This window comes from Theropithecus gelada, chromosome 4, assembly GCF_003255815.1.
Source record: "Theropithecus gelada isolate Dixy chromosome 4, Tgel_1.0, whole genome shotgun sequence".
NCBI classification, from domain to species: domain Eukaryota; kingdom Metazoa; phylum Chordata; class Mammalia; order Primates; family Cercopithecidae; genus Theropithecus; species Theropithecus gelada.
In genome coordinates, this window is record NC_037671.1 from 119,787,209 (window position 1) to 119,804,531 (window position 17,323).

At 34.8% G+C, this 17,323-nt stretch overlaps 1 protein-coding gene across 1 annotated transcript in view; it reads right to left on the reverse strand.

Annotated features, from left to right (window-relative positions):
* The window catches only part of ADGB (androglobin), a 234,675-nt gene that overhangs the window by 102,826 nt on the left and 114,526 nt on the right, over positions 1-17,323 (reverse strand). The window contains exons 14-16 of the mRNA XM_025383011.1: positions 2,448-2,481; positions 1,095-1,281; positions 544-607 (exon numbers count right to left, since the gene is read on the reverse strand). Of these exons, the coding sequence (XP_025238796.1) occupies positions 544-607; positions 1,095-1,281; positions 2,448-2,481 (285 nt within the window). The remainder of the gene's footprint in view (positions 1-543; positions 608-1,094; positions 1,282-2,447; positions 2,482-17,323) is intronic.

The following is a 17,323-nucleotide window of genomic DNA, read 5'->3' on the forward strand; positions in this document are numbered from 1 at the left end:
GCTGGTGAAGCTGAGCCTCTTAACCCAGACTCCATGGCAAGGGAAGGGAAGCCTCACAGTGTCAAGGGCATCTATGCTATTCTGAAGGATTTCTAGGCATTAGCTGAACAAGAGCAAAGAGGATAACAGGGATGAAAAGGTAGAAACTCCAGGCAGAGGGATAATATGGGGGAAAAATGCAGGCATAATGGTGGAGTGTTCTTATGTTTTAGGAAACATAAATACTAAAATTGAAACCAAATCTAGTGAATTTATTTGTGCATGTCCTTCATTTTTTCATAAATCAAATTTTTCTTAATGTGTATTTGTGTAATAATCCAGGCCAGGATTCAACATGGTCAGATGGATCACATTTGTGGTTATGAGCTAGTGGAATTTTGCTTATTGTTTAGATAAGGGTTAGTGGGAGACTCTAAAAAATAATTTTTAAAAATATAATTATGTTACAAGTTTAGAAATGTTTAGAAAAATTTGAAGATGTTTCCCACTGGTGTGATTCTACCAAAAATTTAAAGAGAATAGAAGAGATTATAATATATTTACCTTAAATTCTGATTTTTGAAAGTTAAGGCAATATGAACTTGGCTTGTGGAAAATATATATATTTCTGAAAAAAAAGACATTTTTAACATGTTATTGTCATTATAGGTTAATACTACATGTTAAGTTTAAAGATTAATACTACATGTTAAGTTTCTTATAATCAAATAATTGTAGGAAGAAAGTTAAAAAATAACAACAGTATTGGGTCAGTTGCCCTAAAGGGACAAGAATTATTCCAGTGAATAAAATTTCTTCACTTTAATTAAGAAACAAGCCTTTGAGGAGAAGTGGAAACTGGCCTAAAATTGGTTTGGCTATTAATGTGTTATATGGATAATCAATATACTTATTTTCCCTTTTATAACGTTTATTTGATATTATACCAACACTAGGCTGTTATTGGCTTATTTTGAATGATGCTAAGAATTAAGAGGTTGTATAACCACTATATTAAATATGCAACAATAAATCCTAATGTGACTTTGTATGCTAATGCAGCTCAGGGTGTAACCACTACGACATAGTCAGATTGATCCCATTGGGATACTTACTGAAAACAAACACAGAAATCTTCAAAATCTAACCATATTTCTTTAGAAACACCATTATTTGTCATTGGAAGTTCTTCCTGGGATTTTTCCTGTGTTTCTGTGGTTTGGCTGACTATATCTCTTTCCAAGTTTAATCCATCACTCTGATGGGCATCACCCAATCCAAAGTCGGTTTGTTCCTCTGTGCCTAGAAGACACACATGTCAAAAATACCTTATATTGTTAAATAACAAGTTATTGAGATACGTAAAATGATAAAGGGGAAGTTAAATATCAAAGTCTATTTTTGGGAAAATATTTACTGAGATAATCCAGGCTTCATACATTTATGGAGGTCCACAAAGAGACACATTTCATACACATAGGAGAATTTAATAATAATTTCTATGCATATTAGAGTGTTCAGAAATGCCAAATTACTTTGATAAATTTGTTCATAGATTCTTTAGAGATTGTGAAGTTACAACAGAAATTAGCTAGATTCTTTACTTAAAATCTGCTATTGATGGACATATTCTTATAGGAGGGGATGGCTTAGACAACAGAAAGGGAAATAAAAACTTGAAAGATCTAGTGCAACAAATGTGTTTCAGTAAGACATCTAATTACTCCCCACAGTCAGTGGTTCTAGAGCCTTATTTTATATTTACCAAGTAATGTGGCATACCATTCTTTTTTCTTTTTCTTTTTCTTTTTCTTTTTTTTTTTTTGTTGAGACGGAGTCTTGCTCTATCGCCAGGTTGGAGTGTAGTGTCACAATCTTAGCTCACTGCAACCCCTGACTCCCTGGTTCAAGTGATTTTCCTGCCTCAGCCTCCTGAGTAGCTGGGACTACAGGCACACACCACCATGCCCAGCTAATTTTTCTATTTTTAGTAGAGACAGGGTTTCACCATTTTGGCCAGGATGGTCTCGATCTGCCTCTTGATCTGCACGACTCAGCCTCCCCAAGTGCTGAGATTACAGGCGTGAGCCACCGCGCCTGGCCGGCATAGCATTCCTGTAGACTTCTGGATCCAAAATTATATACATAATTTTGAATTCAAGTCTTTTATTTAGAAACTAAGGAATTTGCAGTGGTTTCAGTGTTTTGATCACAGGGTGCAGCATTAAAACAGATGAACTTTATTCATGGGTCTTTAATCAGATCCTCTTTTATTTTTATTTTTAGCTTCAATTTAACAATTGAAATTATCTCTTTTTTTAAAGCCCAGAGCAGACTAGGCTCAGCAAATCAAAGGAGACACTGAAGAAAGGCTGCTAAGAGCCAGAAGCGAAGTTGTCAAGAAGCAGAGATGCCCCTCTGTATCTTGACGTACATTGAAAAAAGTCACAGGAAAATTATTAATTTACCTTTTCCAAGTATAACTTGTGAAGCAGCATTTCCCTATGAATTAAAAGAAACACATTATGAAACCATTTTGAATTCAACAAAATATTACAGCTATCCAAAGCACCAAAGTTACTAAAAGAGCTAATATCGTTTCTTAAACCTTGAAGAAATAGGTTTTTGTGAAAATTTGCTAAAACTTACCAACAAAAAATTTGTTTTTAACTTTAAGTGTCAAAGGACATGAATTGAATTAAATAATTGACTGGGTATTTAAGCCTGTCACATTAAGACACAAAATATGTTAATTTATTAAATGACTGAATCCTGTAACAAGAGTTAAATTAAAACAGTAATATCCCTAAGTAGACATATTACTTGGCACAAGGTACCAGCCATTAATATAGAGAAATTAGTAAGATTATGACTGGCAAGTAATGTATAGAACTTTAAAAGGCTGATTTCAATTATAAAAATGGCTCCTGAAAGTTTTAACAAGGAATTTAAATTGAATTCATGTGTATATAAATTTTGTTTTAATTATTTAATATCAAATAATTGTGTTCTGGAACACAATTAAAAATAAATGTAAAAAGTAAAATGGCAAACACTCATACAGGCTAATTACAGGTAATGTCAACAATTTTTTTTGATTATGTAAAGTGGATGGAAGAGATAGCAAAGTAGTGACAGGTAAATACTAAGTGCAAAGCAAAGCCTATCCATGCCTTAGAACCTTAGAAGCAATGAGTAGATTAACAGGTACCTGAGGAGGAAAGAATGAGATACGGGCTGAAAACATGGACATGGGTTGAATGTCTATACAAGGAACTCCACTTCTTCTCCCTAATCTTTCTGGTTCAGCATCCAGTCTACTGCCTAAACAGCACACTTGAAATTGCTTCAAGTGGAGAAATTAAATGAGAAATCTCTTAATCTGAATTCACAGATACTCTGGAAGTAGAAGAGTCTACTGTACAGAGGAATTAAGTGAAAGTTCACAAGCTAAGTGCTGAGACTCTCAGCTTCCCTGTGCTTGGCCTTCATGGATGGACAAGTATATACCATTCCCTGTGATCAACCTTAGAGGACCATTAACTGGAGAAACTCACCAGAGTTAGGGAAAAGAGCTCAAGCTGCAAGATGCACTTTAGCAGCCAGCCCTACCTCCATATAAAACTCACTCATCCTCAATTATCTTAAGTTAGAGCCAACAGTTGATAACTCTGGCCATGCCATTGAGCTGCTTCTAATCAGCAACTATTTGGTGCCTTAAATTTCTTAAATATATATGTACAACAAAGTATTGGCAAACAATTGAGGAGAGATTCTTATATGAAAGAAAGACGCTAACAATTATGGGTGGCAAGATTCATAGAAAACAGAAACAATATTATGTGGAGCAATTTTTAAAAGATTAGTAATAGTAGAAAAATAAGAGGATATTCATCTATCAAATAAGGAACTTCTACAAAAAATAAAAAATGAGAGAGCTCTTAGAAACTAAAAATAGAATAAGTGGAATAAACAATACAAGCTTTAGGCACTGAAGCTGATACAAACTACGAAACTCGTAGAAGAAAACATAGAAGGACGCTTCATGACACTGGATTTGGCAATTGTTTCTTACATATGACTCCAAAAGCACAGGCAACACAAATAAAAAATAGGTAAGTTGAAATAAAATAAAAAAAGAAAACTTCTGTACACTGAAGGACACAATCAACAGAGTCAGACTGCAACCTACAAATTGGGAGACAATATTTGCAAATTATATATCTGATAAGATGAAAATATAAGAATATACATAGAATTTCTAAAAAGAACAAAAACAACAAAATAACCCAAACAATGCAATTAAAAAATGGGCAAAGAATTTGAATGGACCCTTCTAAGAAGATATACAAATGGCCAAGAGCACATGAAAAGATTCTCAATATCATGAATCATTAGAGAAATACAAACCAAAATTACAATGAGACACCATTTCATGCCCATTAAGGTGGCTACCATAAACAATTCACACAGAGAATAATAAATGTTGGTAAGGATGTAGAGAAATTTGACAGGCACTGTTGAGAATGTGACATGGTGTGGTCACTATGGAAAACAGTGTGGTGGTTCCTCAAACGATTACCGTATCCAGCAATTCCACTCTTAGATATATTCCCAAAAGCACTGAAAGCAGTCTCAAGGAGATAAGTGTACGCCCAAATTCACAGTAGCATTACTCACGATATCTAAAAGGTTGGTGCAACCCAATATCAATTGAGGAATGACTGGATAAACAGAATGTGATATACACATACAATGGAATATCACTTAGTCGTAAACAGGGAAGAAATCTTGCCACATGTACAAACATGGGTGAAGCTTGAGAACATTAACATTATGCCCAGTGAAATAAGTCAATCACAAAAGCAGAAATACTTTATTATTCCACTTATGTGAAGTACCCGGAATAGTCAAAGTTGTAGGAACAGAAAGTGGAATGGTGGTTTTCATGAGCTGTGGGGAGGGGAGAATCATAAGCTTTTAAATGCCGATAGAGTTTTACTTTTGCACAATGAAAAGAATTCTGGAGATTGGTCGTACAACAGTGAAAACGTATTCAATACTACTGAACTGCACACTTAAAGATGGTTAAGATGGCAAATGTTATGTTGTGTGTATTTTACTAAAACTAAACAGTTTTAAAATATTTAAAATAAATAAGGATAAATATATTTAAATAAATGAGAAAAAAATCAAGTACATTAGAGAGTAAATTGGGAGAAAGGTAGTGTAATAGAAGATCCACAAAGCAGAGAAAAATGAGGAGAGAAAATGATCGAGGAAGTGGTATAAAGAAATTCTCCAGAACTGAAGAATTTGACTTCAGGTTGAAGGGTTTCATGGAGTATCCAAAATAATTCCTGTTTAAAAAAACAAAGCCCCGGGGCCAGGTACGGTGGCTCACGCCTCTCAGGACTTTGGGAGGCCGAGGTGGGTGGATCACCTGAGGTCAGGAGTTTAAGACTGGCCTGGCCAACATGGCCAAACCCCATCTCTACTAAAACTACAAAAAAAATTAGCCAGGCGTGGTGGGGTGTGCCTGTAGTCACAGCTACTTGGGAGGCTGAGACAGGAGAATCACTTGAACCTGAGAGGTGGAGGTTTCAGTGAGCCGAGATCACGCCACTGCACTCCAGCCTGGGTGACAGAGTAAGACTATGTCTCAAACCAAAAAAAAAAACCCCATACCAAGGCCAATGAGTGAAATTTCATTATGCCAAGAATGGAAATAAGGTCCTAAAAGAGTCACATATAAAAGATTAAGAATCAGAATATCAGAATGCCTTTTTTTTTAAATTTTTATTTTTTTGACAGGATCTGGCTCTGTTGCCCAAGCTGGAGTTCAGTAGCATGATCTTATTTCCCTCCAGCCTCAAACTCCTGGGCTCAAGCCATCCTGCTGCCTCAGTCTCCCACATAACTGGGACAACAGGCATGCACCACTATGCCTGGCTAATGTTTATGGGTTTTTTGTTGTTGTTATTTGTTTGTTTGTTTTTGTAGAGATGGGGTTTCACCATCTTGCACAGGTTGTCTCAAACTCCTTAGCTAAAGCAAGCCACCTGCCTCAGCTTACCAACATGCTGGGATTACAGGTGTGAGCTACCATGCCTAACCCAGAATGTCATCTTTAAATCAAGAGCAATGCTTAAAATTAGAAGACAAGAGATTAAATAAGACCTTTAAAATTTTGAGGAAATGACTTCTAAATTGGAATTTTATATCCTGCCAAAATATAAATTAGGTGGGAGAATGGAATGTAGGCATCTTCAAGCATGCAAGTTCTCATATATTTTACTTCCTGTACATCTTTTCTGAAGAAGTATTGGAAGATATGCTACACTAAAATTAGGGTTTAAACCATGAAAGAAGAGAGACCAAAAATAGGAAATCCATCAGAGAAGAGAGACAAAAGGAAGTCTAAAGGTACCAGGAGCAAAGTTCTCTCAGTTTGCACTGAAGCAAGACAGCAAAAGAGTACATGGGTGATGTTTCCAAAAAAAAAAAAAAGAACTGGCATTTATAAAATATTTGATGTATTTGACTATGTAGAAAATGATGTATAGAGATATTTTAATTTTTGTAGTGTTTGGAAAGACCTACTAATGCTTCTTTTTTTTTTTTTTTTTTTTTGAGACGGAGTCTCGCTCTGTCGCCCCAGGCTGGAGTGCAGTGGGGCAATCTCGGCTCACTGCAAGCTCCGCCTCCCGGGTTCACGCCATTCTCCTGCCTCAGCCTCCTAAGTAGCTGGGACTATAGGCGCCCACCACCGCACCCGGCTAATATTTTGTATTTTTAGTAGAGACGAGGTTTCACCGTGGTCTCGATGTGTTGACCTTGTGATCCACCCTCCTCGGCCTCCCAGAGTGCTGAGATTACAGGCGTGAACCACCATGCCCGGCCTAATGCTTCTTATAGTAAAGTGAGCAAAGGAAAAAGTGCAGTAATTTGCTTGTATAAAACCTTGTGTAAGAAATGTTATAGTATTTGCTTCAGCAGTAATAATCCTTACAAAACAAGAATGTTGATTCAACCAAAGTTTATGAAATGACAAAATCTTGAAGACAGGGGAAAGTGTAGATATGGGATAGTAAGTGAGTTTAGGTGTGCTAAATCCTTATCTCCCATGACAGGAAGTCAAGAGATAACCTCTAAATTAACAGATCAAGATATAATAGCATGTAGTCATTCAACAAATATGTCATGGTGTTTGCTATATGCTAGGCATTTTCACAGGTGCTGAGGGAGAAACAAAATATAATAAAATCAATTTCTCTGCCCTCATGAAGCCTACTATTTAGAATTATGGAGATACATACCAGAAGAAATAGTTAAATAAAATAAAAGTGCATGACTCTTGAGAAGAAGACTGAAAAATGAGTAGGTGTAGAGCACACTGGCTGTTATTTTATGATGATCTTCTGGATAATATTTACCTCTTTAAAACTAATGCAATCAATAATTTAAATTTAAAAAAACTTCAAAAAATGTTGACAGATATTCATTCTCCTTAATCACCTATTAGTCTCTACTTTCTAATTAACACTAATAGATTTGTTGATCTGTATGTGATGATGTGACCTCCAGATATCTTATACCATCACATACGCTATCACATTCAACAAATAAAAGCCAAACCAATTAAAGAGGAGTTTTTCAAAGTTTCATTATGATTTGGAACATCAGTTTATGGATACCTTTCATCTCCAAGAATCTATTATTATAACTTAGAATTATATTTACAAGCATTATGATATTGTAATGGCTTGAAATTTCATTATAAAGTTTAAAAGTTGCATAAGAATTCCTCTAAAAACAATTAATTGTGTATCCATATGGGAAATAACAAATTGGATTCATCATTTTATATCATACACAAAAATCAGTTCCAAATTAATTGGATTTTATAAAAGCAAAACTATAACATTGTACAAGATGATTAGAAAAATAGCTTTATGACCTAAGAATAGGGAAAATTTCTTAAATAAGATCTAGAAATCTCAATCATATATAATCATAATATGATTATATATATGCAATATGATTATATATGATTGAGATTTCTAGATCTGGTTTAAGGAACCAGATTTGTACATGAATATATAAATAAATTCAACCATATTAAAAATACAAATAATTTGTTTATACAAAGACACAATATTCAGGAGCTCTTAGCAGTCATAGGGCAGAACAGGACTTTCTTGTATTTGCCCCCTGCAAAAACATCAATTTAAACAATAATCCACATAAGAAAATATCTTCATAAGAGCTAAAGAAACTTGGTGAAAGGTTATAGCAACTGAATGTGGCACAGAAATAAGACACATTGAAGAGGGTAGGAAGGACAGTATTGCATCACACACATCACTCCCAATCCCAGGCAAAGGGAGATACCCTCTATTTGGGAGAAGAAAAAAAAGAAGTAAGGACTGGAGTTTGCCTTGGACCTAAACACAGGCTGGACCAGTAAAGCAGTAAAGTAGATCCCTACCAGGCCTAGGGTCCAGGCCACCCAGTAGACCCTGGTGGCTGGCTGGCCCCCATAAACTGAGGCCCCAGGCCCACCCTTGCAGAATCTGGTACTCTAGGTCTATGCAGCATAAGTCTAGCCTCTGTGGACCCAGATTTCAGGCTGGTTTCCAGCGACACACATTCTAGACCCAATCCTGTAGACCCAAGTGCCAGGGTTGCCCACCTGCTGATCTAGGCATTAGACCAGACTGCTCAAGGAATACAGTAACAAACCTGCCTGTGGGCAACCTGTCAGAAATCTCTAGATGATCTGACTGGTGAAGGGCTTTCAAAGACAAAGTCAGTCTGCAAAAATTAGAATAATTTACTACTCTTTTAAATTTACAGACACCAACACATGGTTACAAGCATCAAGAACAATAATGGAAACATGACCCCACCAAAAGAACAAAATAAAGCACCAAAGCCAGCTCTAATGAAATAGAGAGTTATAATCTGCCTGACAAAAATGTGAAATGATTGTTTTAAGGAAACTCAGTGAACTTAAAAAAATACCAAAACACAATTAAGTGATATCTGGAAAACAATGAACAACTAAGGCAAGAAACTTAACAAAGAGGTTGGAATTATTTTAATAAATTAAACAAATTCTAGAGGTGAAAATTATAATGAATGAAATGAAACAAAAAATGAAAGAGAAGGTCAACAGTGGAATCAATCAAGCAGATAAGCAAAAGAAAGAAACTGTGAAACTGAAGACAGGCTATTGGAAAATATGTACTCAAATGAGGAAAAAAGAAAAGGAATGAAAAAGGACTACACGGTTTATGGGGCAGTATCAAAAGCGCAAATATTTGAGTTCAAAAAAGAGAAGACAGAGACAAAGGAGTAGAAACTTACTTAAAGAAATAATAGCAGAAAACCTCTCAAATCTGGGGAAAGTTATATATGTCCAGGTAGAGGAAGGTAGAAGGTGTTCAAAATCAGATTTAATCCAAATAAGACTATACACCAAGACATACTATAATCAAACTGTCAGAAATCAAAGACAAAGAGAGGATTCTGAAAGTAGCAAGAGAAATGAAGCAAATAAGGAGTTCTAATTTATCAGCAAATTTCTTAGGAGAAACCTCACAGGCTTGGAGAGAATGGGACAATATATTCAAGGTACTGAAGAAAAATAATACTAAGCAAGAATACTATACTTTAAAAATATGTCCTTCAAAACTGAAGTGGAGATAAAAACTTTCCCAAACAAACAAAAGCTGAGGGAATTCATCACCACCAGACCTGTTTTACGAGAAATACTAAAGGGAATTCTTCAAGTTGAAAGAAAAGAATGGTAATCAGTAACATTAAAAAAATGAAAGTATAAAACTCACTGGTAAAAGTAAGTACATAGTCAAATTCAGAATACTTTAATACTGTAATGGTGATGTTTAAATCACTTACATCTTTAGTATGAATGTTAAAAGAAAAATTATATTTTAAATAATAATAACTGCAATAATTTGTCAAGGGATACACAATATAAAAGATTGTAAATTGTTACATCAAAAATATAAACCATAAGAGAGACAGAGTAAAAGTGTAGAGTTTTTGTATGCGATCAAAGTTAAGTTGCTATCAGCTTAGAATATGCTGTTACAACCATAAGATGTTTTATGAAAGCCTCATGGTACTCATACAGTTACAACCTATAGTAGATACCCAACATCAAAGCAAACCACTGAAAACATAACCTAATCACAAAGGAAAACAGAAGAGAAGGAACAAAGGATCTACAAAACAACCAGAAAAAAAAAAAAATGAAATAACAGTAGTAAGTGCTTACCTACCAATAATCACCTTGAATGTAAATGGATTAAATTCTCCAATCAAAAGGAATAGAGTGGCAGAATGGATTTAAAACACAGACTCAACTATCTACTGCTTACAGGAGACTTACTTCACCTTTAAAGACACATATAGACTGAAAATAAAAAGATGGGAAAGGATATTCCATGCAAATGTAAGGCAAAAGAGAGCAGGGATAGCGATATTTATATCAGATAAAATAGACAGTAAGCCAAAAATGGTAAAGAAGAGACAAATAAGGTTATTTCATAATGATAAAGGTGTCCATTGCTTAACAGGATTCAATAATTATAAATATTTATGCATCCAACATTAGAGCACCTAAATGTATAAAGCAATATTAATAGATCCAAAGGGAGAGAGAGACTGCAATACAATAATAGTTGGAGTCTTCAATACTCCTCTTTCAGCAAAGGATAACTCATCCAGACAAAAAATCAAAAAGAAAACATCAGACTTAAACTACACTTTAGATCAAACGGACCTAATGGATATATACAGAACATTGCATCTAGCAGCAGTGGAATACACATTCTTCTCAAGCTCACAAGGAACATTCTCCAGGATACTCATATGTTAGGCCACAAAACAAGTCTTAACAAATTAAAGAAGATTGAAATAATATAGCTACCTTTTATAACCACAATGGAATGAGTCTAAAAATCAATAACAGGAGGCATTTCAGAAAATTCACAAATACATGGAAACTAAACAATGTACTTCTGAACAAGATATTAAGAGGGAAATTTTTAGAATGTCTTGAGACAAATGAAAATTGACACAGTAATATATGAAAATTTATAGGATGCAGCAAATGAAGCTCTAAGAGGGAAATTTAAAGAAGAATTTCAAATTTAAAACCTAAGGCTACACCTCAGGGAACTAGAAGAAAAGAAAGCAAACTAAACCTAAACCTAAAATTAGTAGAAGAAAGGAAATAATAAAGCTCAGAGCAGAAATAAACAAGAAAAAAGAAAACTGAGCTGATTTTTGAAAAGATAAACGAAACTGACAAACCTTTTGCTAGACTAATTAAGAAAAAGGAGAGAAGACACAAACAAAATCAGAAATAAAAAAGGAAGTATTACAAATGATACTGCAAAAATACGAACAATCCTAAGAATCTACTATGTATAATTATATGACAACCAATTGGATAACCTAGAAGAAACAAATTTCTAGACATGTACAACTTACCAAGACTGAATCATAAAAATATAAAATCTGAACAGAACAATATGAGCAAGGGGATTACATTAGTAATAAAAACTGTGGCTCACGTCTGTAATCCCAGCACTTTGGGAGGCTGAGGCAGGTAGATGACAAGGTCAATAGATCGAAACCATCCTGGCCAACATGGTGAAATCCCATCTCTACTAAAAATACAAAAAGTTAGCTGGGTGTGGTGGCATGCACCTGTAGCCCCAACTACTTGGGAGGCTGAGGCAGGAGAATCACTTGAACTCAGGAGGCAGAGGTTGCAGTGACCCCAGATTGCACCACTGCACTACAGCCTGGCAACAGAGCGAGACTCCATCTCAAACAAACAAACAAACAAACAAAACAAAAAACTGAACCCATGTTGGCCGGGTGCAATGCTTATGCCTGTAATTCCAGAACTTTGGGAGGCCAAGCCAGGAGGATTGAAGCGAAGAGTTTGAGACTAGCCTAGGCAACACAGGAAGACCCTATTTGTAATTTTTTAAAAAATTAACCAAGTGTGGTGGTGCATGCCTGTAGTAACAGCTACTTGGGAGGGTAAGGCAGGAAGATTGCTTGAGCCCAGGAGTTCAAGGCTGCAGTAAGTTATGATCATGCCACTGCACTCCAGCCTTGGCAACAGGGAAAGACCCTATATCTTAAAATAAAAAGTCTCTTATAAAAGAAAAGTCCAGGACCTTATGGCTTCACTGCTGAATTCTACCAAATATTTAAACAACATTTGCTACCATCCTTCTAAAACTCTTCCAAAAAATCTGACAAAGAGGGAATACTTTCAAACTAATTATACAGGGCAAGCATTATCTTGATACCAAAGCTAGACAAGGACATTATAAGAAAATAAACCTTAGGTCAATATCCCTGAGGAACATACATGCAAAAATCCTTAATAAAATACTAGTAAACATAATTCAACAGCACATTAAAAAGATCATTTACCATGATTAAGTGGGATTTTCCCCAGAGATGCAAGGATGGTTTGACATATGCAAATCTACAAATATGATATACCACATTAAAAGAATAAAAGACAAGAACCATGCAATCATGTGAATAGATGTAATAACAGCATTTAACAAAATTCAACATCGTTTTATGATAAAAAAACTCTCAACTGACAACTAATATAAAGAATGTACTTAAACACAATAAAGGCCATATATGACAAACTCATAGCTAACATACTCAAAGTGAAAAGTTGTAAGCTTTACTTCCAAGATCAAGAGTAAGACAAGGAAAATAACCACTTCTATTCAACATGTCACCTAAAGTCCTAACTAGAGCAATTAGGCAAAATAAAGAAAAGGCACTCAAATTGTAAAGAAAGAAGCTGAAATTTTCCTCTTTGCAGATAATACAATCTTATATATAGAACCCCTTAAAACCCCATTAAAAATCCTGTTAGATCCATGGCGAAACCCCGTCTCTACTAAAAACACAAAAAATTAGCCAGGCACTGTGGCAAGCACCTGTAGTCCCAGCTACTCAGGAGGCTGAGGCAGGAGAATGGCATGAACCCGGAAGGTGGAGCTTGCAGTGAGCTGAGATTGCGCCACTGCACTCCAGCCTGGGTGACAGAGCGAGACTCCATCTCAAAAAAAAAAAAAAAAAGAAAAAAAATCCTGTTAGATCTAATATATAAACTCAATAAAGTTGCAGGATACAAAATCAACATACAAAAAACAAAAATAGAAATCAGTAAAATAATTCCATTTACAATAGCTACCAAAACATATTTAGGAATAAATTGAACTAAGGAGGTGAAAACCTATATTCTGAATACTATAAAGTAAAATATTGATGAAATAAAATAAGACTTAAATAAATGGAAAGATGTCCCATGTTCATGAATTGGAAGAATTCATATTGTTAAAATGGCTGCACTAGCCAAAGCAATGTACAGATTCAATATAATCTATCAACATTCTGATGAGATTTTTCACAGATATATTAAAAACATCCTAAAATCCATGTGAAACCACAAAAATAGCCAAAGCAAAAGAACAAAGCGGGAAACATTGCACTAGCTGACTTCAAAATAAATAGACCAGTGGAACAGAGTAGAGAGTCAAAAATAAATTCAAGCTATTATGGTCAAAAAAGATTGACAAGAACACACAATGGAAGAAAGGAGAGTCTCTTCAGTAAATGATGTTAGGATATCCATTTACAAAAGAGGAAAGTCACCTCATACCATATACAAAAATTAACTCAAAATGGATTAAGAACTTAATTGTAAGACCTGAATGTATGCTGAATGCATGAAACTACTAGAAGAAAACACAAGGGATAAGCTCCAAGATCTTGGCCTGAGCAACAAGTTTTAGTCCCTAAAGCACAGGCAACAATCGCAAACAGACAAAAGGAATTATATCAAACTAAAATGTTTCTTTTTGCATAGCAAAGGAAACAATTATAAGGAGACAATCTATAGAATGGGAGAAAATATTTGTAAATCATACATCTGATAAGAGGTTAATATTCAAAACATATAAGGAACTCAAACAACTCATCAACAAGGAAACAACCCAACTGAAAAATAAGCAAAGAATCTGAATAGGCATTTCTCAGGAGAAGACATATAAATGGCCAACATACATGTTTTAAAAAAATGCTCAACATAACTAATCATTGAGGAACATAAATTAAGACCACAATAAGCTATCACTTCACACCTCTTAAAATGGCTGTTATCGAGAAGACAAAAGGTAAGTGTTAGCAAGAATGTGGAAATAAGGGAAACCTTGTATATTGCTGGTGAGAAGGTAGAATGGTGCAGTCACTGTATAAAACAGTATGGAGGTTGAAAAAAAAAACCTAAAAATAGGGCAATCATATGATCCAGCAATCCCACTTCTGAGTGTGTATCCAAAGGAAATGAAATTAGTGTGTCAAAAAGCAAAGAGATACCTGCCTTCCCATCTTCATTATAGCGTTATTCACAAAGCCAAAATATGAAATCAAACAAATTGTCCATCCACGGATGAATGAATAAGGAAAATATGGTATATATAAAAAATAGAATGCTATTCAGCCTTTAAAAAGAAACTTTATCATTTGCAATAACTAGGATAAACCTGGAGGACATTATGTGAAGTTAAATAAGCCAGACACAGAAAAATAGATACCACATAATCTCACTTACATGTGGAATCTAACACAGTTGAACTCAAAGAAGTGGAGAGTAGAATGGTAGTTACCAGGGGCTGGGTGTGGGTGATTGGGAAAATGCTGGTCAAAGGATACAAAGTTTCAGTTAGTAGAGATAAATTCAAGAGACCCAGTTTACAACATGGGGCCTACGGTTAATGTATTCTTGAAAATTGCTAAGACAGAAGATTTTAGTGTTCTCACAATAAAAAATGAGAGGAACGTGAAGTAATACATATAGTAATCAGCTCAATTTAGTTATTCAGCTATATATATATTTCAAAACATCATGTTTTACACTATAAATATATAAAATTTTTTATCAATTAAAAATAAATTTTAAAAAGACATAAATAAGATTGAAAAGATAAACTTAGAACATACGAAATACATAGCTAATAAAGAATAAGTCTCCGTATTTCACAAAGAATATCTATGAATTGGTTAAACAGGAATACAACCCAAACGGAAATTAAGCAAAAGACATAAGCAGGCATTGCACAGTAGCACAAACAGAAATAGCAGTAAATGTATACAAAGATGTTCAGTCACAATAACAATCAATTCAATGGAAAAGCAAAATGAACTACTTTTTCTTACCAATCTGATTGGCAAAATTTTTATAAAACTTCTACACACTCCATGTGGCTATAAGGAAACATTCGTACAACCTGGGTGTAATCTTATCATGTATATTTAGCAATAATTATTTTAAAATTCTAATAGAATTTTATTTGTTGACCAAACAATCCCACTACATGTACAAATTCATTCATAGCAGTATTATTTACAATAGCAAAAGAGTAAAATCAACCCAAGATTCCATCTATACAAATTGATAGAAATAAACTATGGTTAATTTACATAATAAAAAATTATGAAGCTTTCAGAATGAAGATACTCTTTAGGTATAGACTGAAATATCTCCAGCATATATTAAGTATTGTTTTAAGATTATTGAATTTTGAGTGGAAAAAAAAAAAAGGAATTTGTGAAATACTGTGTGTATGTTTCTTTGCATTTACATTAAAAAATCCTCGGCCGGGCACGGAGGCGCACGCCTGTAATTCCAGCACTTTGGGAAGCTGAGGCGGGCGGATCACGAGGTCAGGAGATTGAGACCATCCTGGCTAACACGGTGAAACTCCGTTCTCTACTAAAAATACAAAAAATTAGCCGGGCGTGCTGGCGGTGCCTGTAGTCCCAGCTACTCCGGAGGCTGAGGCAGGAGAATGAATGGCGTGAACCCGGGGAGCGGAGCTTGCAGTGAGCCGAGATCGCACCACTGACTCCAGCCTGGGCGACAGAGCGAGATTCCGTCTCAAAAAAAAAAAAAAAAAAAAAATTCCTGAAAGTTTCCTATGGAGGGCAGAATGGTGAAAATGGGATGGAGAGGTACATAAATAGAAGCAAGATTTCTTTACATTTGTTTTGCATTGGAAAGCTAAACATCCTGCTGCTCAAGGTCATTGCCAAGGTCTGATTTTTCAAATTCGAAAAATTGCAACTTCAGGCATATATGGGTTAATATGTCAATAAATTATGCATTTCTAATAAAAAACAAAATACCATTTTATAGCCACCACTTTAGCAAATATCATACATTACCAAATGCTGTCATAAAGAAAACTCTTGGTACTGACAGGCGTGGGTATTACTACACCCATTCGGAAAATGGTTTGGCATTTTATTGTAGGGTCAAGCAGATGAATGAATGTCCTATTAACTAGACTGCTAGATTCATATCCTAGAACAGGGTTTCCTAATCTGATCTCCAATGAAGCTCATAGTTAAATTTCATGAATCCATTAATGTGGATGGTTAGAAAGACATTACATGTTTGACTGACATTCAGCATTTGTTTTTCAATTATCAATTTGTCAATACAGGCAAGCAGTCACAATGTTGAGAGCAATAACTGTGACCCTATCCACAAAATGTCACAATATTTTACATTATATTATAGTTGTTGCAAATATCTTACAAGAATATGTAAGCTGATTAGCACTTTGAAATTACAGTAGGTATTAGACCTACTGCTGTATTTCATGTGGTCATATCTCCTCGTCTACGGATACTCCTGTGACCTATATAGATAGGCAATTAGAGCAACTATGCTTAGTAGTCATTCAACCACCAAATAGTGAAGTTGTATGTTCTCTCAGTGTTAATTATGTTCCTTATCAACAATTCTCAGTTAATTAACATGGAGAAAAAAATGAGTTGTTTTCAACGTGCTAGAGTTTTAAAAAAATTGTTAAGGGGAGTCATCGCACATAAAGGGTTATGAACCCTGAAACCGAAGACACTCTTGTACCTGTTTCTAGAGGACATATCAAGGGACATTTGAGAAAAATCATGATACTATTGCTTACAATAGTAAGAAACAAGAAGCAACTAATATAGCCACTAACACTGTGATAGATTAAAAACCATCTGTAGCATAATTTTATACAATAAATGCCATTGGTTAGTGAAATGAACCAGACATAAAACAAAAGGGAGGAATCTCACAAACAAGATGTTAAGTTATAATTGGCAAAATGAGAAAAGTATGAAGTTGTTTATTAGCAAAATCTGAGTGGCAGACAGAAAATACAACCAAGAAGAAACACACAGGGGACTTCTATAGCAGATGATTATT